The sequence below is a fragment of the Engystomops pustulosus genome, chromosome 3, assembly GCF_040894005.1.
Source record: "Engystomops pustulosus chromosome 3, aEngPut4.maternal, whole genome shotgun sequence".
NCBI classification, from domain to species: Eukaryota; Metazoa; Chordata; class Amphibia; order Anura; family Leptodactylidae; genus Engystomops; species Engystomops pustulosus.
Window position 1 is genome coordinate 77,557,808 of NC_092413.1, and position 26,039 is coordinate 77,583,846.

Sequence of the window (26,039 nt, forward strand, 5' to 3'; positions counted from 1 at the left end):
TGTGTTACTGGGGGTGAGGCGGCTGTATGTAGCTTTGTTACTGGGGGCGAGGCGGCTGTATGTAGCGGTGTTACTGGGGATGAGGCGGCTGTATGTAGCTGTGTTACTGGTGGTGAGGCGGCTGTATGTAGCGGTGTTACTGGGGATGAGGCAGCTGTATGTAGCTGTGTTACTGGGGGTGAGGCGGCTGTATGTAGCTGTGTTACTGGGGATGAGGCGGCTGTATGTAGCTGTGTTACTGCTGGGATAGTGAAAAGGAAGCAGGAGGACGTGTGTGTACGCTACACTTAGTGGGGGCCTCCACCAGATTTTGCGCCCAGGGGCCCCCACCAACCTTAATCCGGCCCTGCCCACACCTGTGTTAATGGAGCAATCACTGAAACAATGTTAGCTCCTTTTAAGGCAGGCCTGCAATGAAGTTGAAATGTGTATTGGGGGAAAAAGTTCATTTTCTAGGCAAATATCGATTTTGCAATTAAATGCTGTTAAGCTGATGACTCTTTATAACATTCTTGAGTATATGCAAATTGCCATTATAAAATCTGATGCAGTAGACTTTGTAAAATTTAACATTTGTTTCATTTTCAAAACTTATGGCCATGATTGTAGAGTTGAAGAAATCTGATCCACATGTTGTTGGAAAAAACTCTTTGCATCTTCTTTGCGGAAATTGATCAGCTGTATAGATTTAAAATCTGCTTACATGCAGTGAATTTTAACAGCTGAATGTAAAAGGCTATATTTGAGACAAATTTCACAGCTAAGATGTGTATTGTGATGTGCAGCACCATCTGCATATGGTCTTTTCAACAGTTGACTTGTGACCAAGTGTAATTGGTGCCTTTTTGCATTTCTGTTAAGGTATTATTTAAATTACAATATTTTTGGAAAGGTTTACATATCATAACAGTTGTTACTTTTTTCATGACATATGAGGCTTTAACTTGATTGGTTACTTATAATATTAACACTTCTTTTATAGAATAAGCAGAAAAATTACTAAAATGTGAAAAAATATTTGTAACGGGTCACACAGACAACAGAACTAAAAGTCTCTATGGGAAGAGTCCGGAGGGAGGAGTCTGGGGACCAGTGGACCCTCTGGACCACTGCTGGAGATGGTATGAGGCCCGCGGTGCCAGCCAAGGTTCAGGGATGAGCAGGAAACAGTCCAAGCCTGGGATGACAGCAGGAACACAGAGGATCATTAGTGATGCTGGCACGGACTGAAGACCCCACTGGACTGGAGCCCTGGAAGGCACACCAGGAAGCGTATGGGAAGGCTGGAGACAGGAGACACAGAGGCGTTTGGAAACGCTGGAAGACAGGACACACCAAGAGCATATGGCAACGTTGGAGACAGGAGACACCGAGGCGTCTGGGAACGCTGATGGGCAATCACTTCAACAGGAACCGCTGTGGGAAGCGAGGTGTGGAACCTTCGAAGTTCCTTAGAATGCTGAAGATCCGTCCAGGAAGGAAGGGAGGGGTCGGATTATAAATGGTGAGCCGGATTAGCCAGCGCCAATCAGGAGGATGCTGGCCCTTTAAATCTCCAGAAGTCTGCGCGCACGCCCTAGCAGCGGAAGCGCACGGCCTGCAGGGAAGGAAGCGTGAGGCGTACACGCCGGGACCTGGAGCACAGACAGTGCGGGCTGGGGGACGGGGACCTTCAGACAGCGGAGCACGGGTGTACCTGTGATCTGCGCGGGAGCACCCGTGACAATATACTTGTAATTTTATTCAAGGGTGATTGAGGTAGGGGCACATTTCAAATGGTTAAATCTTCTGAACCATTGCACCTAGATTTTTGCACCTTTTTTTTGCTGTCAGAGAAATACAAAGGGATTATTCTCTTTTTTTTTTTTTTAATAATTGTCACAGAAGAAGAGATGTTCACTGTTGAGAGTTGGGGACAACAAGTTGTGTAGAAAAAAAAAGTAAATTTCTTTATTGCAAATTTAAAAGTATTTATTTCTGGTTCTGTGGCACAACACAAGTCAGATATCACATTAAAGGGGAGATTCTGGTTTTTTTATATGACATGTGAACAGTGTCTTTAGGTGGCCACCGTCATGAGGTAAATACGCGTGCTATCTGCAGGGAGTATGTGCATGACGAATGTATAAAGCCGTATGGCAGTTGCAAAGCAATAAAAATAATTGTCTATATCGGACCCCTGTTGATCAGATATTAAGAATGTATCTCAAGGAGAGTCTTTAATTTGCATATGGATAACAATAAATTGAAACTGATATTCTTCTATTTTTTTCCATATTTTAGAGTGTGCAGCCAGATCCAGCATCGCCAATTCATGTAAGTTACTTACAGTACCTGTATTTTTTCCAGCAGTAACTGGGTAACTCTTGGTTGCCAGCATGATTCACCTGTCATTTCCGGTTGTGCATGGTTCCCCATATGGTTGGCTGTATTTTTAAACTGCTCTAGCTCTACTATGTCTCTCTTTTGCACTGTGCCTGAGAATTTTGTGCATGTAAACTATAAAATGGTGTATAATAATAGTAATAATAATCTAAAATTAAATTATTTGCCCACTTTTTTTTTATCCAGGGTTATAATCAAATAATAACATACAGCAGACCTGTTTATTTTTGCATTTTTTGTGGACTTATTCTTCTACTGGATGCTGGAACCAAACTTACAGGAATGCAATTTCCTACAATTTATGGATTTAATTTTTTGTCTCCAGCTTTCTCTCAATTGTTAAGGGATCAAATTATAGGTAAGTCTGTTTGTGTATATCATAAGTTACTGATAAATCATTGTTTGATGTATAATGAAATATGATGATGGATTAAAAAAAAATAGAGGGATACAATAAGTATATCAGAAACAGAGTGAACATTTCAAGTGTTTATTAATCTTAATGTTGATTATATTATAACTTACATCCAAGGAAAACTCAAAGCTTGAGCTCGCAAGCTTGATAGGATTGTTAAGAAAAGGCCATTCAAAAATTTGGGCAGATTCACAAGGAGTGAATCTGCTACTGGAGTCAGTGCTTCAAGAGCCACCACACACAGACGTAGCCAGGACACGTACTACAAGTGTCGCATTCCATGTGTCAAGCCACTCTTGACCAATAGACAACGCCAGAAGTGTCTTAACTGGGCCAAGAGCCAAAAGAACTGGACTGTCACGCAGTGGTCCAAGGTGTTGTTTTCAGATGAAAGAAAATTAAGTAGTACAATTGGAAATCAAGGTCTCAGAGGGAGGAAGAACATGATTCAAGCTGCTTGAGGTCTAGTGTGAAGTTTCCACAATCAGTGGATTGGGGATCCGTGTAATTTTCTGGTGTAGGTGCAAAAGGTTTGAGCAAAAAGTATTGAGTGCATCTGCAGTACATACTTTTTATTCGGACAATATTTCTTGGTTCAAAAGTGATGAATGATGAATGATTTTTGGGCTTTTCTTGGCTGTATGCCATAATCATCAACATTTACATAAATAAACACTTACAAAATTCATACATTATATAAAGTCATTACAAATGGAGTAAACTTTTTCATTTAATTACTAAGAAAAAAACCCTTTTTGTTGATATTCCAATTCATTGAGGAGCATGTGTGTGTGTTGTGAGACACTGAAGGGGTTAACTGTGGATGGGCGGTATGTTTCCCCAAGGTTTTGCTTCTATGCAAGGCCTTAGTGCTGAAGTGGGTTTGTCCAGCACCTTGGACACAGGTGATGGGAACAGCCCAATTAGCTTGCATAAAATCACTTAGCAGAGCTGGAAATGTTGTCTCTCTGTGGAAGGAGGCTGAGAGGACACAGCTCTGACCTGTGTGTCTGGAGCAGCACGTGAATTTTTGTTTAGTGTGAGTTAGTGAACTCAGTGTATAGTTAGTACCCGGACGGGTAGGTTATTATTTTGTTTTGTGCCTGAATGTAAAGGCTGTTTATTTTCCTGCTGAAATAAACACAGGCTAGACCTGTTTGGACTATACTTTGGTGTCACTGTCGTGAACTGCATCACAGCACCCCGCTACCACGGTCTCTACTGGGCCAAACCTCCACATATGGTGCTTCGGATTGCGGGCAGTTCAAAAGACATACACCCGACAGGCTCGCTACATCCTGCAACATTGCATGGCCTGGGTGAAAGCAGCAGGCAAAGTGCAGGATAAAGCCAAGATGGAGGACTTTATTAAAGCCATGCTCCAGCAGCAGGAGGAGAGATCCCGCCAGCAGCAGGAAGAGTCCCGGGCTAATCGGCAGCTGTAGCAAGCCATGCTCCAGCAGCAGGAGGAGAGGTCCCGACAGCAGCAAGCCATGCTCCAGCAACAGCAGGAAGAATCCAGAGCCATGTTCCAGCTGATGATGGAGAAGTTTTCTGGCATGGTGGCAGCACCGCAGGCGACGACTGCTGAGGGGTCCCGTACTGGTCTGCAGGGGTACCCGGTGGTCCAGCATTCCGCACGGGCTGCGGTACAGAAGGCTTTGCAAAAAATGGCGACGACCGACGACGTGGAGGCGTATCTCACGGTGTTCGAACGAACAGCTGAGCGAGAGGAGTTACCGGCTGAGCAGTGGGCAGATGTCCTGGCACCGTTCCTGACCGGCGAGTCGCAGAAGGCTTACTACGACCTGAGTGAGACGGAGGCCCGTAAGTACCCCCAGCTAAAGGCGGAGATTCTGGCTCGTCTTGGGGTCACCGTTCAAGTCCGCTCCAGCCGGGTCCACCAGTGGGCTTACTCAGAAAAGTTACCCCCACGCTCCCAAATGCATGACCTGATCCATCTGGTCCGGAAGTGGCTGCAACCAGAGGACTGCACCCCCGCACAGATGGTAGAGAGAGTGGTCCTCGACAAATTCACCCGTTCTCTGCCCTCTCGGCTCCAGCGGTGGGTTGGACAGGCCGGCCCCACAAAAGCTGAGGATCTTGTGTCCCTTGTAGAGAGGTATCGGGCTACAGAGGACCTTCTACTTACCTCTCCCTCACGTAGCAGTGCCAGTGACAGGGTCACCAAACCAGCCGGTAAGACTGCTACTGCGGAAAAGGGGAGATATGCCAGGTTGGGAGGGGGTTCATTGGGGGGCGTGGATACCCAGAAACCCAGTGAGGCTCGTGACAGAGGTCATGGCCGTGTCCAGTGCTGGCGGTGTCATGAAATGGGCCATATTGCTGCCAACTGTCCACTGTCAGGGGAGCCAATGGACTGCAGCCAGGCCCGGCGAGTGTCGCTGTTTGCCCGACCGGTTCTGTCGGCGGAGTCAGTCACGGGTGCAGAACCCCAAGTATGCATGGTCACGATCGGTGGTCACACAGTGGAAGCCTTGCTAGACTCCGGGAGTCTGGTCACCCTGGTGCGGGGAACTTTGGTTGACCCAGGACTGTACAGCGGGCGGAAAGTGGGCGTGTTATGTATCCATGGGGACACTCGCGAATATCCCACTGCCGTCGTCAACCTACATACCCCTTGTGGTTCTGTTACCCATGAAGTGGGGGTGGTGGGGACCCTTTTTCATGAGGCTATTATCGGCAGAGACTTACCAGTGTTTTGGGACCTCTGGAGCCGAAGACCCACCACAGGAACTGTTGCAGATAATGGACATCAGGTATGTCCGGCCTTGGCCCCTGAACCCTTTGAGGCCGATGTACACACACCAGCAGTAGGGGTGACCCCATGTGATGAATTCTCTCCCCTAGAGGTCCTTGCTGGTGAGGTCGAGGGCCACGAGGAGGTGGCCGACATGCTGGACCTTGAGATTTCCCGGGACAATTTTGGGGCTGCACAGCTACAGGACCCTACCTTGGTTAAAGCACGGGAGAATGTCAAGGTGATAAATGGGGTACTCCAGATACCAGGGGCTGATAAAATATATCCCCGAATGGTGATTATTGGGGAACTGTTGTACAGGGTCGACCAGATACGGGGTGAGGAGGTTGAGCAACTTGTAGTACCCCAATCTCACCGTAGGCTGGTGCTAGAGTTGGCACACAAACATGTGCTGGGAGGGCACTTAGGTGCTGAGAAGACCCGAGAAAGGATCCTGCAGCGGTTTTTCTGGCCCGGGGTATGGGAGGAGGTAAACCGGTATTGTAGCTCCTGCCCTGAGTGTCAACTTACTGCCCCGGTCTCCCACTTCAGGAGTCCTTTGGTTCCCCTTCCGATCATAGAAGTGCCCTTTGAACGGATTGCAATGGATCTGGTTGGCCCCATAGTTAAGTCTTCCAGGGGGCACCAATACATCCTAGTTATCCTGGACTACGCTACGCGGTATCCCGAGGCGATTCCACTAAGGAACACCTCCTCCAAAACTATTGCTAGGGAGCTGTTCCAGGTGTTCTCACGCACAGGCCTCCCCAAGGAAATCTTGACTGACCAGGGTACCCCATTCATGTCTAGGGTGATGAAGGAGATGTGCAAGTTACTACAGGTAAAACAACTCCGCACCTCTGTGTATCATCCTCAGACAGATGGCCTGGTCGAGAGGTTTAATAAGACCTTGAAGGGGATGCTTAAGAGGGTGGTCAGCAAAGATGGGAAGGACTGGGATTGTTTGTTGCCCTATTTGATGTTTGCCATACGTGAAGTTCCCCAGTCCTCCACGGGTTTCTCACCCTTTGAGCTGTTATATGGCCGTTCCCCACGTGGGCTTTTGGATGTAGCCAAGGAGACCTGGGAACAGGAGAGGACCCCCCACCGTAGTGTGATAGAACACGTCTCCCTTATGCAGGACCGCATAGCGGCGGTAATGCCCCTTGTAAAGGAACACATGACAAGGGCACAAGAGGCCCAGTCTAGGGTCTACAATAGGACAGCCAGACTCAGGACCTTTAACCCAGGTGACAGAGTGCTAGTTCTAGTGCCCACCGTGGAGAGCAAATTCTTGGCCAAATGGCAAGGGCCATATGAGGTCATGGAGAGAGTGGGGAAGGTAACCTACAGGGTATCTCAGCCGGGGAGGAGGAAACCCGAACAGATATACCACGTGAACCTCCTAAAGCCATGGAGGGAAAGAGAGTCCCTGATGGCCATGGGAGTAGAGAAGGCGTCTGTCTCCAAGAAGGGGACACCGGAGGTAGGTGTACCCGTTGCCAAGGTGCCTGAAGTACGGATCTCGGAGTCCCTCTCCAGGGCCCAGGTTCAGGAAGCGAAGGAGTTTGTGCTCCGAAATACGGATGTGTTCTCTAAGTTACCGGGACGTACTTCAGTCATCAAGCATGACATCATAACCGAACCCCACGTCCGGGTACACCAAAAACCTTACCGGGTCCCTGAAGCACGCCGGCTTGCCATAGCCGAAGAAGTCAGGCAGATGTTAGACCTGGGGGTTATCGAGGAGTCTAAAAGTGACTGGTCGAGTCCTATTGTGTTGATTCCCAAACCGGATGGTTCCCTACGGTTCTGCAATGATTTTAGGAAGTTGAACGAGGTGTCCAAATTTGATTCCTATCCCATGCCCAGGGTTGACGAGTTGATAGAACGACTTGGACAGGCTAGGTTCTTCTCCACCCTTGACCTGACGAAAGGGTATTGGCAGGTACCCCTGACTGACAGGGCTAAAGAGAAGACCGCTTTTGTTACCCCTGATGGGCTTTTTCAGTACGTGGTACTCCCCTTTGGGCTACATGGGGCTCCCGCCACATTCCAGAGGTTAATGGATCTCGTGCTAAAACCTCACCGGAGTTATGCCTCGGCATACTTAGATGACATTATAGTCTATAGTAACGACTGGGAGAGTCATCTGGCCAAGGTGCAAGCAGTGGTGGACTCCCTGAGGGCAGCAGGGCTGACAGCGAACCCCCAAAAGTGTGCACTGGGTCTGGAAGAGGCCCGTTACCTGGGGTATCGTATTGGGCGAGGGGTCATCAAACCCCAAGTAAACAAAGTAGAGGCGATCCAGCAGTGGCCACGACCTTTGACCAAGAAGCAAGTGAGGGCTTTTTTGGGCATAGTGGGCTATTATCGCCGATTTATCCCCGACTTTGCGACAATAGCGGCACCTCTGACTGACCTGACTAAGGGTAGCAGGGCGGTGATGGTAAAGTGGAGTGAAGAGGCTGAGGGGGCGTTTCAGCGACTTAAGACGGTTTTGTGTGAGGGACCGGTACTGATCACCCCTAACTTCACCAAGACCTTTATTGTGCAGACTGACGCTTCTGACGTGGGCTTGGGGGCTGTCCTGTCCCAAGTAGTGGAGGGTGAGGAACATCCTGTAACATTCCTGAGCCGCAAGCTCACACCTCCTGAAAAGAACTATAGTATAGTTGAGAGGGAGTGCTTGGCGATCAAATGGGCTCTGGAGTCCCTAAGGTATTATTTGGTAGGGCGGCAGTTTACACTGGTGACCGATCACTCTCCTCTAACCTGGATGAGTCAGGCCAAGGAGAGGAACGCCAGGGTCACAAGGTGGTTCCTAATGCTCCAAAATTTTAAGTTCACGGTGGAACATCGAGCAGGAAAATTGCATGGGAATGCCGATGCCCTATCCCGTACCCACTGTCTGATGGCCAAAAGTGTTCGTCCCCACAGGGTCAAACAGAGGGGGAGGGTATGTGAGACACTGAAGGGGTTAACTGTGGATGGGCGGTATGTTTCCCCAAGGTTTTGCTTCTATGCAAGGCCTTAGTGCTGAAGTGGGTTTGTCCAGCACCTTGGACACAGGTGATGGGAACAGCCCAATTAGCTTGCATAAAATCACTTAGCAGAGCTGGAAATGTTGTCTCTCTGTGGAAGGAGGCTGAGAGGACACAGCTCTGACCTGTGTGTCTGGAGCAGCACGTGAATTTTTGTTTAGTGTGAGTTAGTGAACTCAGTGTATAGTTAGTACCCGGACGGGTAGGTTATTATTTTGTTTTGTGCCTGAATGTAAAGGCTGTTTATTTTCCTGCTGAAATAAACACAGGCTAGACCTGTTTGGACTATACTTTGGCGTCACTGTCGTGAACTGCATCACAGCACCCCGCTACCACGGTCTCTACTGGGCCAAACCTCCACAGTGTATATATATTAATTATGTAATTCCAACCTGTCCCTATAAGTAATGGTGTATATAATTTCAGTTGCCCCAGGATCCAACCGTACATCTACTGATTTTTATGGTTATTTTTTTAAACAGAACGGAATCAATCCCAAAAATAAGGGAACCATGTCAAATGGTGCTACACACATGAAAAATAGCACATGAGAACCAAAGAACAAAACCATGTGTCATGTAGCTGAAAAATAATACAACCTTTATTTTATAAATATAAACACAGAAAAATCATATGGACAAACACAATAAAATCAATTAAAACACGGAACAGACCAGAAGCTGCTTCCGTGGTCAGAAACATAGCAGGTGCAGTCATGCGGTAGTGGCTGACAACCTGCCACCGGATCCCCTGGGCCAAACACTTAGAAATCTGAATCACTAATGTGTTCCAGTGGCAGCAACAAATATTAATACATGAAAAGGAGCAAATATGAAGCCCAATCAAAACATAGATCCTAAAATACAAACTGCTGCCTACAAGACTGGAAAACAGAGTTACCAATATGAGCAGAAGGTCCCAAGGGAGTCCGAAAAATGCCCCACGCGTATCGCCGCTAAATGCAGCTTCCTCAGACCCCTGAGGAAGCTGCATTTAGCGGCGATACGCGTGGGGCATTTTTCGGACTCCCTTGGGACCTTCTGCTCATATTGGTAACTCTGTTTTCCAGTCTTGTAGGCAGCAGTTTGTATTTTAGGATCTATGTTTTGATTGGGCTTCATATTTGCTCCTTTTCATGTATTAATATTTGTTGCTGCCACTGGAACACATTAGTGATTCAGATTTCTAAGTGTTTGGCCCAGGGGATCCGGTGGCAGGTTGTCAGCCACTACCGCATGACTGCACCTGCTATGTTTCTGACCACGGAAGCAGCTTCTGGTCTGTTCCGTGTTTTAATTGATTTTATTGTGTTTGTCCATATGATTTTTCTGTGTTTATATTTATAAAATAAAGGTTGTATTATTTTTCAGCTACATGACACATGGTTTTGTTCTTTGGTTCTCATGATTTTTATGGTTAGGCAGGACAGATTCTTCTCATACAGTGTGATCTCTACCCCTTCCCGTCATTACAAGACTAGCTCAAATCATGGCGGCAAGCAGCATACACAGACTTACTGAATTAGCAAAGTGTCATTGTGCGTTATATCCATCTCATGGATCTCAACATCTCTCTTTTTCTATATGTCAGATACTAGTAGAATGTCCAGAAGCTAAATAAAAGTGTAGATAAACCTGTACCCTAATAACCACATTGTCAGCACACAGGGATCATAATGTTCCTGCTTAGAGAATTTTACATTTTGACCACCACCGAGTGATAGCTAAAACAGCAATAAAACTGAGTAAAATTGTAAAGTAAGGGGTAATATCATGAGGGGGTTATTATTTGAGAAAAGACACACTATAGAAATCGTTAAGTTTACGTTTCACTTTGATTATAACTTTGTATCCTGCCTGACTAGAAACTTTAAAAATTAAATATACTTTATTAAATATTTCATAATTTTTTTTGGAACTACCGTATTTTTCAGACTAAGGCAGACAAAAAAATCCTTTGATTTTCTCAGAAATCAAAGGTGCGCCTTATAGTCCAATGCGCCTTATATATGAACCATACTTACAGACAACAGCTGCCTTGAACAGTACACAGGTATATTACAGGACAAAAATTATAAATTGCTGGGGATATGTAAAAACAATAAACTGCTTAAACTCAATTCACTAAGTGTTCCCATTCAATCCCAGTGTTGCCTGTCACTGCCAGCTTCTGTTTGTATATAGAGTTGGGGGGTTAACAGGAGTGCCGCACCACAACTAAACAGGAGGGTGGCAATACATTTGAAACCATAAACTATATAAAAAGACAAATATGAAAACAATATATATGTTTTCATACAAACATATATATGTTTTTTTTTTCTGACATGAAATCAAAATAAATCTTTCCCATTTTACATCAATCCGGATTACTAAAATTATTTAAATTTGCCAAATGCTAGAATAATAAGATACATTTTTTAAGGCATTTTTATTACTTTCTGCAAAGCCAAAAGTTTACATATACTAAGATTACTATGCCTTTAAATAATTTGGAGCAGTATATATGAGGATGTCGTGATGGCTTCTGATTTATTGGCAACATCTGAGTTAGAGACACACCTGTGGATGTATTTCAAGGCACACCTGAAACAAACTGGAGGAGATGTATCAATTTGTCTACACCAGAAAGCAATTTACAGCTGAAATGTCCTGCCCCACCTTTACTAAAGATTTTATACCATTTGTGGGCTGTTTTCCGACTTCTCTGAAAAAAGAGCATTTCAATATATGCAAGAAAATTCAATATTGTAGCGCAGAAAACTAGACCAACTAATAGGAGATGCAAAGTACAATTTGCCAGTCTTATACTTCACCAGATTAATTATCCAGCATCCTACACAATGAATAATCTGGCACTGCAGAGAACTATCTAGTTATACTCTGCACTGGTCTAAATACCGATAGATTAATACATCTCTTCCAATGTTTCTCTATATAACATCATGGTAAAATCTAAAGAAATCCGCCATATTATCATGAAAAGAATTGTCAACAATTGTGGTACAGTGCTGCGTTCATCTGTACAAAAAATTATACGGAAGTACAAATAAGATGGCAATATCCAATCATCATACCTCTCAGGAAGGAGATGGATTGGGGGTGTGGCCTGAACAAGCTCCAAGATGGACATGCCTCAGTAGTGCTCCGTTGCTTGACATCCTTTAACAACTATAACAGCGGCAAACAGCAAGATCCAGCCATTGAATTTATCACAGCAAGACACAATGGTGACCACGAGGAAATCTACAAGAGTGGGCCACAAGAAACTAAAAGAATCCCTCCTGTGACACAGTCTCCGCATTGGCACCAAACCTCCCAGCTCAGGGTGAATATTCTCATATTTTCACATAAAATTTTCCACCCATCTATATAGCTAATGCAGAAAATAAACATGCTGGTGTTTATATGATCCTAACTCCTCACAAATAAGATTCTTAAAAAACCCCCCAGAGAATCCAAAAGGGACAACTACTGATGTCTGGGGACTACAATATTATGCCAGACCCTATTCTGGATTTCTTAGACAGGAAAAGAGCACCACACTCCATAAACGTATGGTTAAACAGTGAACGCCTACATGATGCCTTCAGATGCCTTAACGCATCATCTAGGGAGTAGACCCACTACTCGCCGAAGGACAGGTGATTCTCAAGGATCTACCTGGTCTCAGTCGATACACAAACACTTCCAACTACTACTTCATGCTCCATAAGTACTGGCTCGTGGTCAGATCACACACAAATCTTCCTGGAGCTTAATCTGAGCATGATACGCAACAACTCAGTGGAGAACTAACACTTTTTCTTATGGGACTTCCCTCTCATCAAAAAATCATTGAGGATGCTTTAGAGGAATGCTTTGCAATAAATGACACCCCTGACCTAGACCCTCTAGGTTTTTGGTTAGGACATAAAATTTTCATTAGGGGTAACTTTTTTCTCTTAGACACAAATTGCATACCATCTTAATGGAATAATATGATAAACAGATGGCTGGTTGGAAAATGACACACTATACTTCTAACAGCGAACCTTTTAGGTTGATGGCTAAGCAAGTAAAAAACAACAGTAAAAAGCCCATATCACGCATATTAGTTATCCAAATGACCCCAACTTTCGTCTCTCCCAACTGGACAACATTGCTAATACCTTTAGTAAGTTTTATTCAAAACTCTATAACCTGAGGGATGATCGAAATACCCCTCAACCTACCCTATACTCTATCAACAAATTTCTTGAGAAACAACATCTCCCTTTGTTATCCACAACTGGTCTCTCGCAATACCCCTCTTGCAGTAGGGGAATTACTCAAAGTGATACGTACAGTCATGGCCATAAGTTTTGAGAATGACACAAATATTATATTTTCACATGATCTGTTGCCCTCTGATTTTTATGTGTGTTTGTCAGATGTTTTTATCATATACATAAATACAAGTGCAATCATATTTATTGACAGTTAGAATGAGTTAATGCAGCAAGTCAATATTTGCAGTGTTGACCCTTCTTCTTCAGGACCTCTGCAATTCTCCCTCGCATGCTCTCAATCAACTTCTGGACCAAATCCTGACTGATAGCAGTCCATTCTTGCACAATGCTTGCATTTTGTCACAATTTGTTAGTTTTTGTTTGCCCACCCGTCTCTTGGTGATTGACCACAAGTTCTCAATGAAATTAAGATCTGGGGAGTTTCCAGGCAATGGACCCAAGTTTTGTTCCATGAGCCATTTAGTTATCACATTTGCTTTATGGCAAGGTGCTCAATCATGCTGAAAAAGGCATTGTTGATCACCAAACTGCTTTTGGATGGTTGGGAGAAGTTGCTCTTGGAGGACATTCTGGTACCATTCTTTATTCATGGATGTGTTTTTAGGCAACACTGTGAGAGCCGATTCCCTTGGCTGAGAAGCAACCCCACACATGAATGGTTGCAGGATGTTTTACAGTTGGCATGAGACAAGACTGGTGGTATCGCTCACCTTGTCTTCTCCGAACAAGCTGTTTTCCAGATGTTCCAAACAATCGGAAAGGGGATTCATCAGAGAAAGTGACTTTACAGCAGTCCACTCCCTGTACCTTTTGCAGAATATCAATCTGTCCCTGATGTTTTTTCTGGAGAGAAGTGGCTTCTTTGCTGCCATCCTTGACACCAGGCCTTGCTCCAAGAGTCTCCGCCTCACTGTGCGTGTAGATGCACTCACACCTTCCTGCTGCCATTCCTGAGCAGGCTCTGCAGTGCTGGTAGCCCGATCCTGAAGCTGAAACACTTTTAGGAGAAGTCCTGGCACTTGCTGGTCCTTCTTGGGGGCCCTGGAGCCTTTTTGGCAACAATGGAACCTCTCTCCTTGAATTCCTTGATGATGCAATAGATTGTTGACTGAGGTGCAATTTTATCTAGCTGCGATACTCTTCCCTGTTAGGCCAGTTTTGTGCAGTGCAATGATGACTGCACATGTTTCTTTAACAGAAGAGAAACACAATGATGCCAAGCACTAGCCTCCTTTTAAAGTGTCCAGTCTTGTGATTCTTACTTAAAGGGAACCTACCACCACGAATCTACCTATAAAGGTAGATCGGGTGGTAGGTGGATGTAAGGGACGTGAGGATAGCCCTTTTTAGAGCTAATCCTCACGTCCCCGCTAGCCTAGCATAAACTTTAATGCCCTAATATGTTAATTTAATTAAGCGGCTACCGGGGCGTGGAGTAGCCGGACACGAGGCTACACGGCGCGGCTACTCCACGCCCCAGTAGCTGCTTTCCCCCGCCTACCCTGTGATCTTCGGCGCGCAGCTCCTGGCAGCTGCGCGCCCTCGTCGGAGAAGCCGGAGTTCTGCGCATGCGCAGTAACTCCGGCCTCGTTCCCGAGATCGCGCATCTTGGCCGGAGTTACTGCGCATGCGCAGAACTCCGGCTTCTCCGACGAGGGCGCGCAGCTGCCAGGAGCTGCGCGCCGAAGATCACAGGGTAGGCGGGGGAAAGCAGCTACTGGGGCGTGGAGTAGCCGCGCCGTGTAGCCTCGTGTCCGGCTACTCCACGCCCCGGTAGCCGCTTAATTAAATTAACATATTAGGGCATTAAAGTTTATGCTAGGCTAGCGGGGACGTGAGGATTAGCTCTAAAAAGGGCTATCCTCACGTCCCTTACATCCACCTACCACCCGATCTACCTTTATAGGTAGATTCGTGGTGGTAGGTGCCCTTTAATCATGACAGATTGATCTCCAGCCCTGTCCTCATCAACACCCACACCTGTGTTAATGGAGCAATCACTGAAACGATGTTAGCTGCTCCTTTGAAGGCAGGCCTACAATGAAGTTGAAATGTGTTTTGGGGGAAAAAGTTAATTTTCAAGGCAAATATTGACTTTGCAATTAATTTCTGTTAAGCTGATGACTCTTTATAACATTCTGATGTATATGCAAATTGCCATTATAAAACCTGATGCAGTAGACTTTGTAAAAATAAACATTTGTATCATTCTCAAAACTTTTGCCTAGGACTGTATATCCAAAAAACAGAAAGCACCAGGACATGATAGCTTTGAATACTATCAAATATTCCATAAGTCTCTAGCCTCCTACATGATCAATGCCTTTAACCTAGCTGCCCAAAAGGGCTCTCTGCCCTACGAAATGCTCCAAGCCACAATAGTAGTCATCCCTCAACCAGGGAACCCCTCCCCCCAACTCACCAGCAAGTTTTGCCTGATCTCACTCCTAAACAGCGACGCTAAACTGTACGGTAAAATGATCAAAGATTTGATGCCCTCCGTGATCTGTTCCATAGTGACCAACCAGGTGGAGTTCACAAAAGGCAGTCAAGCACCAGATGGTACGTGTAGAATGATAGGCTTTATCACCATGGTGGAGTCCTCTTGGATGCCTTCTCTGCTCTTAACACTGGAGAAGGCATTAGGATTAACTGGGAATTCACCTTTGCCACTCTATATAAGTTTGACTTCAAAGGACCAATCCTGAAGGCTATAAAAGCACTAAACTCCTCCCCCTCAACGAAAAGTATTGATCAACAGGGCCCTGTCAGACTTCTTTACCATCACAAATGGAACTCAGCAGGGTTGTCCCTTTTCTCCCCAAATATTTGCTCTAATTATCGAAACGCTAGCTCAATCTATCAGATACAACCCTTCCATCACAGGTATCCCAGCTGGCCGGTGCCAGCATAAACTAGGATTCTTTGCAGACAACATCATATTGACCATAACCAACCCTTTTAACTCACTCAGAAAAATATGTTGAACAATAGAAGAATTAAGCCTTGTGTTCTATTACAAAATTAATATAAATAAGTTCCTTATTCTAGGCCTCTCTACAATAACAAATCAAAACCGAATTCCAATGGAAGGAAAGTTACTTGGGCATTATCCTCACCTACTTTCTCAACAAAATGGTGGGGAAAAAATCTTATCCCTCTTAAAGGCCCTAAAAACCCAGGATAATAAACTAATCCATTTACATTCCTCTGCCAATCTTATATAACCACAATTCGAAACCCTTTATCCACGGAGTAACTACAGAAGGGAGGGTGATGTCAGTGGCTGACATTAAAGAAATCTTTAATCTACCAGATGTTCTTAAACAAATGGCTATACTAAAGGATTCCATAACATCTTCCAAAAACCTAAAAGCCTCCATCGCATCGCCTCTTTACAATTTCCTATTTTGTCCAAAGAATTATACCTTATGCTCATCACAAGCAATATATTGTGCATTGTTAGACGGAGGAGGACAATCTATGTGGCCCATCTAATCAAATGGGAAAATGACTTTCAAATCGAACCCTCCAAAAAGAAATGTAACAAAGCAAATTTTTGGGCTTCCAAAGCATCGAAATGCTCTAATCATATAGAGGTACATATAAAAATCGTAACAGTGCGACCATAAGGATTATGCACATTTCTGGCAATGCCCAATCATTAAAGTATATCCAAACTAATGCAGAGATCATTCTCACTACATCCAGCCTTAGCCTTATTTGGGCTTGACATCGGAAATATCCCCACTCACCTCCATATCATTATTGGTCAATTACTGCCAACAACCAATTTACTTCTGGACAGATCTTAGAAGTCCTCTACCCCTCCCACCATCCCTGAAGTAATCTCTACTATAGACCATTATTGAGACATTTGCCCTAAGACAAAAGACTCAAAAGTTTCCACCAAGTCTGGCACCCATGGATCAGTTTTTCAGCAAATGCAGACAATAAATCTACAATTAACCTTTAATCTTAAGCACCAAGAATAACTTCACACTATCTAACCCCTGGTGGTGACCGGCCCCATCTCGAACTCCTTTCTTCTGAATTCTATTTACTACCAATATGATACCAAAGCATAACTGTGAAAATGAATGTAAAATCTGGAGTAATACATTATTCTCTTATTTTGTAACATTCACTTTGTATGTAACTCAACAGTAAAAATATTGAAACAGGAAGGAAATGGGTTCTGTGTTCAAGAGATGAATGTTCTTTGGTCCAAAACTTGCGTATTAACTCAAGAACAAAAGCAAGACCTTATGCAGATGCTGGTTTAAGCTGATAAGAATGTGCCATTATCCACAGCTACATATCCAACACATACTCGTGTATAAGCCAAGTATATCAGAGTGTATAAAAAAATAAACTTGTATACGCGCCTTCCGATGCTCCCCGCGACTACTCTCCCTTCTCCCATTTACGGGGAACAGAGCGGATAGAGACGCGTCTATTCCTCTGCCTGTGGCGCATACTATGACTACAATAGCAGGGACCTTATGCGCTCTGATCATTGCGGAGCTTTGGAAGGTGAGTATGTAAGTTAAATTTTTTTTTATACAATAAGGAGCTGCGGGGCATTTCATTATGGGGAGGCTGCCTCACAGGCATTAGATTACTGGGGAGGATTCAGCACTGGGCATTACATTACTGGGGAGGCTGCAGCACAGGGCTTAACATTACTGGTGGAGGCTGCAGGACAGGGCATTACATTACTGGGAAGGCTGCAGTATGGGGCATTACATTACCCTAGGCCAGTGATGGCGAACCTTTTAGCGATCGAGTGCCCAAACTGCAAGCCAAAACCCACTTATCTACCACAAAGTGCCAACATGGTAATTTAGAGCAATATAACCTACGTAAGGGCCAAATAATACTGCCACATGTTTACCACCACTATTAGTATGCATAACACAGACATATACAGTACACACATATATACAGTATGCATGACACAGACATATACAGTACACACATATATACAGTATGCATGACACAGACATATACAGTGCACACATATATACAGTATGCATGACACAGACATATACAGTGCACACATATATACAGTATGCATAACACAGACATATACAGTGCACACATATATACAGTATGCATAACACAGACATATACAGTACACACATATATACAGTATGCATAACACAGACATATACAGTGCTCACATATATACAGTATGCATAACACAGACATATACAGTGCACACATATATACAGTATGCATAACACCAGACATACAGTGCACACATATATACAGTATGCATAACACAGACATATACAGCACACATATATACAGTATGCATAACACAGACATATACAGTACACACATATATACAGTATGCATGACACAGACATATACAGTGCACACATATATACAGTATGCATGACACAGACATATACAGTGCACACATATATACAGTATGCATAACACAGACATATACAGTGCACACATATATACAGTATGCATAACACAGACATACAGTACACACATATATACAGTATGCATAACACAGACATATACAGTGCACATATATACAGTATGTATAACACAGACATATACAGTGCACACATATATACAGTATGCACAACACAGACATATACAGTGCAGCCATATATACAATATGCATAACACAGGCATATACAGCGCACACATATATACAGTATGCACAACACAGACATATACAGTGCACATATATACAGTATGCATAACACAGACATATACAGTGCAGCCATATATACAATATGCATAACACAGGCATATACAGCGCACACATATATACAGTATGCACAACACAGACATATACAGTACACAGATATATACAGTATGCATAACACAGACATATACAGTACACAGATATATACAGTATGCATAACACAGACATATACAGTGCACACATATATACAGTATGCACAACACAGACATACAGTACACACATATATACAGTATGCATGGCACATATATATATATACACATATACACACAAATATGCACAGCACAGATACAGACACACGCATATACTTATATACACATAACACAGACATAAACACACACAAGTGCATAACAAAGACATATTATATATCTGTGTTATGCATATGTGTGTAAATGTCACATATACACACACATATATGCATAGCACAGGTATATATGTATATGTATAAACACATTGTAGACACTGTACAACTTACAGTTATCTATGAGGAAGGCACACAGCAGCCTCTGGATGTTCCGGGTCACAGCATCCCCCTCCCCCTCTCTCTCTGTTCCGGCTCCACTTCAGGTCTCTTAGTAGGAGGGGGAGGTACAAGCTCTCCATGCTGCTTCCTGCTCCCAGCGCTGCACTGGGAACTTCTTATAGAGCAGCGGCTCCTCTGACAGGAGCACAGACATCCTGCACCCGGCTGTGGGCTGCATCTGAGGGGCCCGCAGGTCCTCAGTTTAGAAGAACTGCATCTACCCGTGCAGTGTGACCTGCCTGCTCTGTATCTGAGCGCAAGGTGCAGATGCTGTTCTTCTAAACTGTGGACCTGCGGGCCTCTGCACACGTGGAGGATCATGGCATGCGTGCCAGCAGAGAGGGCTCTGCGTGCCCTGTCTGGCACGCGTGCCATAGGTTCGCCACCACTGCCCTAGGCTTATGCTAAAGTCAGTAAGTTTTCCCAGTTATTTGTGGTAAAAACTTAAACTCGGGTCGGCTTATACTTGAGTATATTCTGTACTGTATTGACATTGGCGGAAAGGCCACTCTGCCAGGGAGAAGCCATTACATAAAAAAACATAAAAAAGGCAGATTACTGTTTACAAATGCACACAGGAACATAATTTGAAGATATGTCCTGTTGTCTAACAAATCTATTAGATTAACCCCTACGGGACTCAGCCTCTTTTGGCCTAAAGGACGCGGCCCCATTTTTCAAATCTGGCCTGTGTCACTATAAGTGGTTATAGCGTGGGAACGCTATGAGATATCCAGGGTATTTTGAGATTTGTTTTCTCGTGACACATTGGGGCAAATTTACTTACCCGGTCCATTCGCGTTCCAGCGGCGGCTTCTCCGCTCTGGATTCGGGTCCGGCCGGGATTTAATAAGGTAGTTCTTCCGCCGTCCACCAGGTGGCGCTGCTGCGCTGAAAGTAAACTCATCGCGCCGGAATGCACCGAGCTGGACCAGGTGAAGGTAAGCGGTCCTTATGCGACACATTTTCGGTTTTTAAATGCGGCGGTTTTTCCGAATACGTCGGGTTTTCGTTCGGCCACGCCCCCCGATTTCCGTCGCGCGCATGCCAGCGCCGATGCGCCACAATCCGATCGCGTGCGCCAAAATCCCGGGGCAATTTAAGTACAAGCGGCGCAAAACGGAAATATTCGGGTAACACGTCGGGAAAACGCGAATCGGGCCCTTAATAAATGACCCCCATTGTACTTCAAATTAGTTTAAAAATTTGGATGAAATCTTTTGCGTTTAGTTATGAAAAAAAACAAAGTTTGGCAAAAATTTGGAAAAATTCTTTATTTTCAACGTTCTAAATTCTCTATTTTTGATGCAGATAGTCAAAGCACCCAAATAAATTCATAACTAACATTTCCCAAATGTCTGCTTTATGTTGGATGTTTTTTTAAGATTCTACATATTTTACTAGAATGTTATGAGGCTCAGAATTTAGGTATAATTTTTCACATTTTGTGTAAAATCAACAAAACCCGTATTTAGATGGACCTGCTCAACTTCTAATTGACACTGAGAGGCCTAAATAATAGCAAGACTCATAAATTACCCCATTGTGGAAACACTTTTAAGAAGTTTGTTACCCCTTTGCAGTCTGCAAATTGTAACATTTTTTCACAATACACTCATTTTGGGTGGAAAATTAAACATTTACAATGGATTAAATGAAAAAAGGCTCCACAAAGTTTGATACCCAATTCCTCCCGAGTACACCGATACCCCATATGTGGTGGTAACCTGCTGTATGGGCGCACGGCCGGGCATAGAAGGGAAGGAGGCGCCATCCAGATCAGATTTGCTATGTCACATTGTACAGGCTATAATTTTTTAGTTTTTTAATGTGGACCTATAGGGGCTTATTTCTTTTGCCACATGAGATGCACTTTTCTGGTACGTTATTTTGGGGCATCTATAGCTAATTGGTGAGATTTAATTAACTCTGTTGGTGGAGGAAATGGAAATCATCAATTTTTAGGAAAATTTTTATGTGTTTTTTTTTTGGCAGTTAACCATACAATAAAAATAGTATATTATTTTTATTCTATGGGTCGCCACGATTATGAAAATACTTCATTTATATATATTTTTTATTTTTTCCCATTTTTACTGAATAAAAATTAATTTAGCAAAATTGTTATTAATTTAAGCATCACTGCCTTTCATATGCATAACTTTTTTAATTTTCACCTCACAAATCTGTTTAAGGGCTTATTTTTTGCGAGAATGATTGTTCTTTTTAGTGGTCTTATTTTAGATTGCGTAACTTTTTAAAATCACTTTTTAGAGCATTTTTTAAAGGGCATTAATATAAAATCATCTTTTTTTCAGAGAGTTTTTTGAGGTTGTTTTTTACGGGGTTCACTTTGCGGATCTAATAACGATTCTGTTTTATTATGCAGATTGTTACGGACGCAGGGATACCAAATATGTGGGGGGTTTGTGTATTTTATTCAATTTTACTGAATAAAAACTAATTTGGAGAAAATCTTATTCATTTTATCATCACCATCTTTTCATATGCATAACCTTTTTATTTTTTTGGCTGACAAATCTGGTTAAGGGCTTATTTTTTGCAAGAACAGTTGTTCTTTTTAGTGGGCTTAATTTAGAGTGCATAAAATTTTTTTAATCACTTTTTAGAGCATTTTTTAATAGGGTATTAATTAAATATTATCTTTTTTCGGAACATTTTTTGTGTTTTTTTCCTCCGGCGTTTACCGTGCAGGTCCAGTAATGATTCTGTTTTATTATGCAGATTGTTACGGACGCGGCAATACCAAATATGCAGGTTTTTTTTTGTGTTTTTATGTTTTTTATACTTTATTAAGTGTTTTTATGGGAAAGTGACATTTTAGGGGCTTATATTTTTATGTATTTATTTTTTATTTATTATAATGTGTAGTGTTAAGTGTTTTTGCATGTTTTTACATACTTGAACTTAAACCAGCAATACTCTTATCACTGGTTCAAGTTCAATACACTGCTCTACAGTAGTATTTTATTGTAAAGCAGTGTAAACTGTCTGAGCATGCTTGCGCATGCTCAGACAGTTTACAGTCAGAACCGGAAGGGGTCTGACTGGCAGGGAGATCGGGCAGCTCCGGGGCGCATGCCAGTCCTCGGAGCTGCCCAGAAGAGGATCGGATCCATAGGGGGACGGGGGCACGGGGGATCTGATCCATAGGGGGAAGACCCTTACACGCCGCGGTCATGCTTGACCACGGCGTGTAAGGGGTTAACACCCGCGATCGGAGTCGGCTCCGATCGCGGGTTTTACAGCGCGGTGTCAGCTGTACTAGACAGCTGACAGCCGCTGCTTCTGGTACCGGCTCCGTTCGTAGTGCGTCCTGGTGCGCTAAGTATCTAGCCACCGGGACGTACTATAACGTCCTGGTGCGCCTAGGGGTTAAACAGTTTGGCCATCATGAACATTGTTATGTTTGAAGGGAAAAGCTTGCAAGCCTGAGAACACCATCACAACTGTAAAACACAGGGATGGCAGCATCTTGTGTGGGCTTGTTTGGCTACAGGAACGACTGGTGCACCTCACAAACTTGATGGCATCATGAAATTTTCCAAAGCTCTTTATAATTTAATGCTGAGCTATGATTGGTTTCAATAGGCGACTAGAACAGTTTTCTCTCAGACACGTTTGATAAATTTCCTTCCTAGTTTTGGAGCCACACAACCCTAAACTCAATCCTATTAAATATATTTCGTCAAAGCGTTAACGCAGATGGGAGCAAGGTGGTCTACAAACTATGAGGGGTCGTATGTAAGTTGAGTGTTCTTAAGTAGGGGACCGCCTGTACTAATTAAATGTATGTGACTTTGCAGGAAGTAATAAAAATGCCTTTTATACAATGTTTTCTAAATGTGATGCAAAAATTCAGTGGCATCAACTGAGCAAGTACAACAATGTACTCCAAAATTAAAGTACACAAAGTACACAAGTGATACATTTTTACCTGGATTCTACCTGGCCCAGGCCACTTTTTTCCCCACAATGCCTTCTACAAGCTATAATATTTTTATTTTTCTGTCACTATATTTGTATGGGGTCCTGTTTTTTTTTAGATGGAATGTAGTTTAACTTCAACAACAAACCTTTTTGTGGGTCAATATGCATACTTCAAAATAACATTTTATAGGGTTTTCTTTTTTAAAACAAATGACCTTCCATAATAAAATATTTTTTTGGAAAAATAATTTTTTTGCATCGCCCCCTTCCAAGAGCCATAACTTAGCTGTATGCAAATGACCTGAGAGATGTCCAATGAGTCATTATCATATTCAGCTGTCCAGCTTATTCATGAGTTGGAGGCAGAGCCACACTCCCCAGTGCTTGACTGACAGCCTGTATAATGATGTGAGATTCCTTGTGCTGCCGCTCTATGCTTCCTGGTTCTTGCTCCTCTACGTACTTCCTGGTGCTGGTAATGGCTGTAGCCTGTGTGTGTATGAGAGATTCAACTGCTCCAGGATGCAACCATCTGTATAGCAGGACGTGTCAGATACTTGTGAAGCTGATGCCTATGTCTCACACATGTGTATAGCAGAACATGTCAGGTACTTGTGTAGCTGATGCCGGTGTCTCACTCATGTGTATAGCAGAACACTGCATGTCATGTATTTCTGTAGCTGATGTCTGTGTCTCACATGTGTATAGCAGAACACAGCATGTCCGGTACTTGTTTAGCTGATGTCTGTGTCTCACACATGTGTATAGGATAACATGTTAGATACTTGTGTTGCTGATGTCTGGGTCTCACACATGTGTATAGGATAACATGTTAGGTACTTGTGTAGCTGATGTCTCACACATGTGTATAGCAGAACATGTCAGATACTTGTGTAGCTGATGTCTGTGTCTCACACATGTGTATAGCAGAACATGTCAGGCACTTGTGTAGCTGATATCTCTGTCTCTCATATGTGTATTGCAGAACACCGCATGTCAGGTACTTGTGTAGCTGATATCTGTGTCTCATGTGTATTGCAGAACATGTCAGATACATATGTAGCTGATGTCTATGTCTATCACACGTGTATATATGAACATGTCAGGTACTTGTGTAGCTGATGTCTGTGTCTCTCACATGTGTATAACAGTACACAGCATATCAGCAGATAAAGCACAAACACTAGAAATGTTTTACTATAAATAACACACAGACATGAGCAGGGGGAGGAGAGGGAAGGGCTTATTATTATACCAAGCTTTATAAGCTAAAGAGGGATTTGTGGAATTTGGGCAGAGAAATGGATAATGAAGTAAAATGTAGATGAATGCAGGTGGGTAGAGGAAACAAAAAGTAGAAATTTATATCATATGGTAAAATCATAATGGGTAAAAGAACTGTGGTGGACAGTTGCCACATATGTTTATAATTAGGTCATTCATGAAGAATAGAGGGTGGAAAGGATGCAATAGTAATAATAGCAATCTTTATTTATATACTGCCATCAATTTCAGTAGAGCTTTACAGATTCTGAAACATATACAAAAATAATAAGACATTGTAGAGTAAACAACATATGCAGGGGTGGACTGGGAATTTAAAATGGCCCTGGAAAAAAACAGTAAAAGTGGCCCCATTCTGTGGGCGGTGTCAAAACAAGTAGGCTTGGTCATGTGATGTAGGTGGAGTTCCTAAACTCCACAATTACTGTTTATAGATGTTCTAAATCAACATGTACAGGGCAGCGAAAGAGACTCATACTGCCTCCCTTATAGAGGAATAAAGCTTTTTAAAAAGAACACAACTTAAAACTGCCTTATATATACACAAAGAAATACTACAATACCTTCTCCAATAAACAAGAATGTAACTACTATAATACTGCCCCTAAGTAAAATATATTATAATACTGCATTTTATGTTCAAAAAATATAACTACAGGCGGTCCCCTACTTAAGGACACCCGACTTACAGACAACCCATAGTTACAGACAACCCCTCTGACCTCTGGTGAAGTCTCTGGATGCTTTACTATAGCCCCAGACTACAATAATCAGCTGTAAGGTGTCTGTAATGAAGCTTTATTGATAATCCTTGGTCCCATTACAGCAAAAATTGTTTAAACTCCAATTGTCACTGGGGCCAAAAAATTTTTTTGTCTGGATCTACAATTATAAAGTATACAGTTTCGACTTACATACAAATTCAACTTAAGAACTAACCTCCGGACCCTATCTTGTACGTAACCCGGGGACTGCCTGTACTGTAATATTTCCCCCTATGTACAGGAATATAACTACTATAGTACTGCCCTCTATCTACAAGAATATAACTACTAAAATACTGCCCCCTACGTACAAGAATATAACTTCTATAATACTGCCCCCTATGTACAAGAATATAACTACTATAATACTGCCCCTATATACAAGAATATAACTACTAAAATACTGCCCCCTACGTACAAGAATATAACTACTATAATACTGCCCCCTATGTACAAGAATATAACTACTATAATACTGCCCCTATGTACAAGAATATAACTACTATAATACTGCCCCTATGTACAAGAATATAACTACTATAATACTGCCCCTTTGTACAAAAATATAACTGCAATAATACTTCCCCTATGTACAAGAATATAACTGCAGGCAGTACCCTACTTAAGGACACCCGACTTACAGACGACCCATAGTTAAAGACGGACCCCTCTGCCTACTGTGACCTCCGGTGAAGCTCTCTGGATGCTATACTATAGTCCCAGGCTGCAATAATCAGCTGTAAGGTGCCTGTAATGAAGCTTTATTGATAATCCTTGGTCCAATTACAGCAAAAAAATTAGAATTTTTTTTTGTCTGGATCTACCATTATTAAATATACAGTTTCGACTTACATACAAATTCAACTTAAGAACAAACCTACGGACCCTATCTTGTATGTAACCTGGGGACT

General features: G+C 43.0%; 1 protein-coding gene across 2 annotated transcripts in view; it reads left to right on the forward strand.

The window, feature by feature from the left end:
* The window catches only part of PCNX2 (pecanex 2), a 454,272-nt gene that overhangs the window by 205,433 nt on the left and 222,800 nt on the right, over window positions 1-26,039 (forward strand). For both annotated transcript variants that reach the window (XM_072141166.1, XM_072141167.1), the window contains exons 11-12: window positions 2,284-2,316; window positions 2,572-2,743. In XM_072141166.1, coding sequence (XP_071997267.1) covers window positions 2,284-2,316; window positions 2,572-2,743 — 205 coding nt within the window. The remainder of the gene's footprint in view (window positions 1-2,283; window positions 2,317-2,571; window positions 2,744-26,039) is intronic.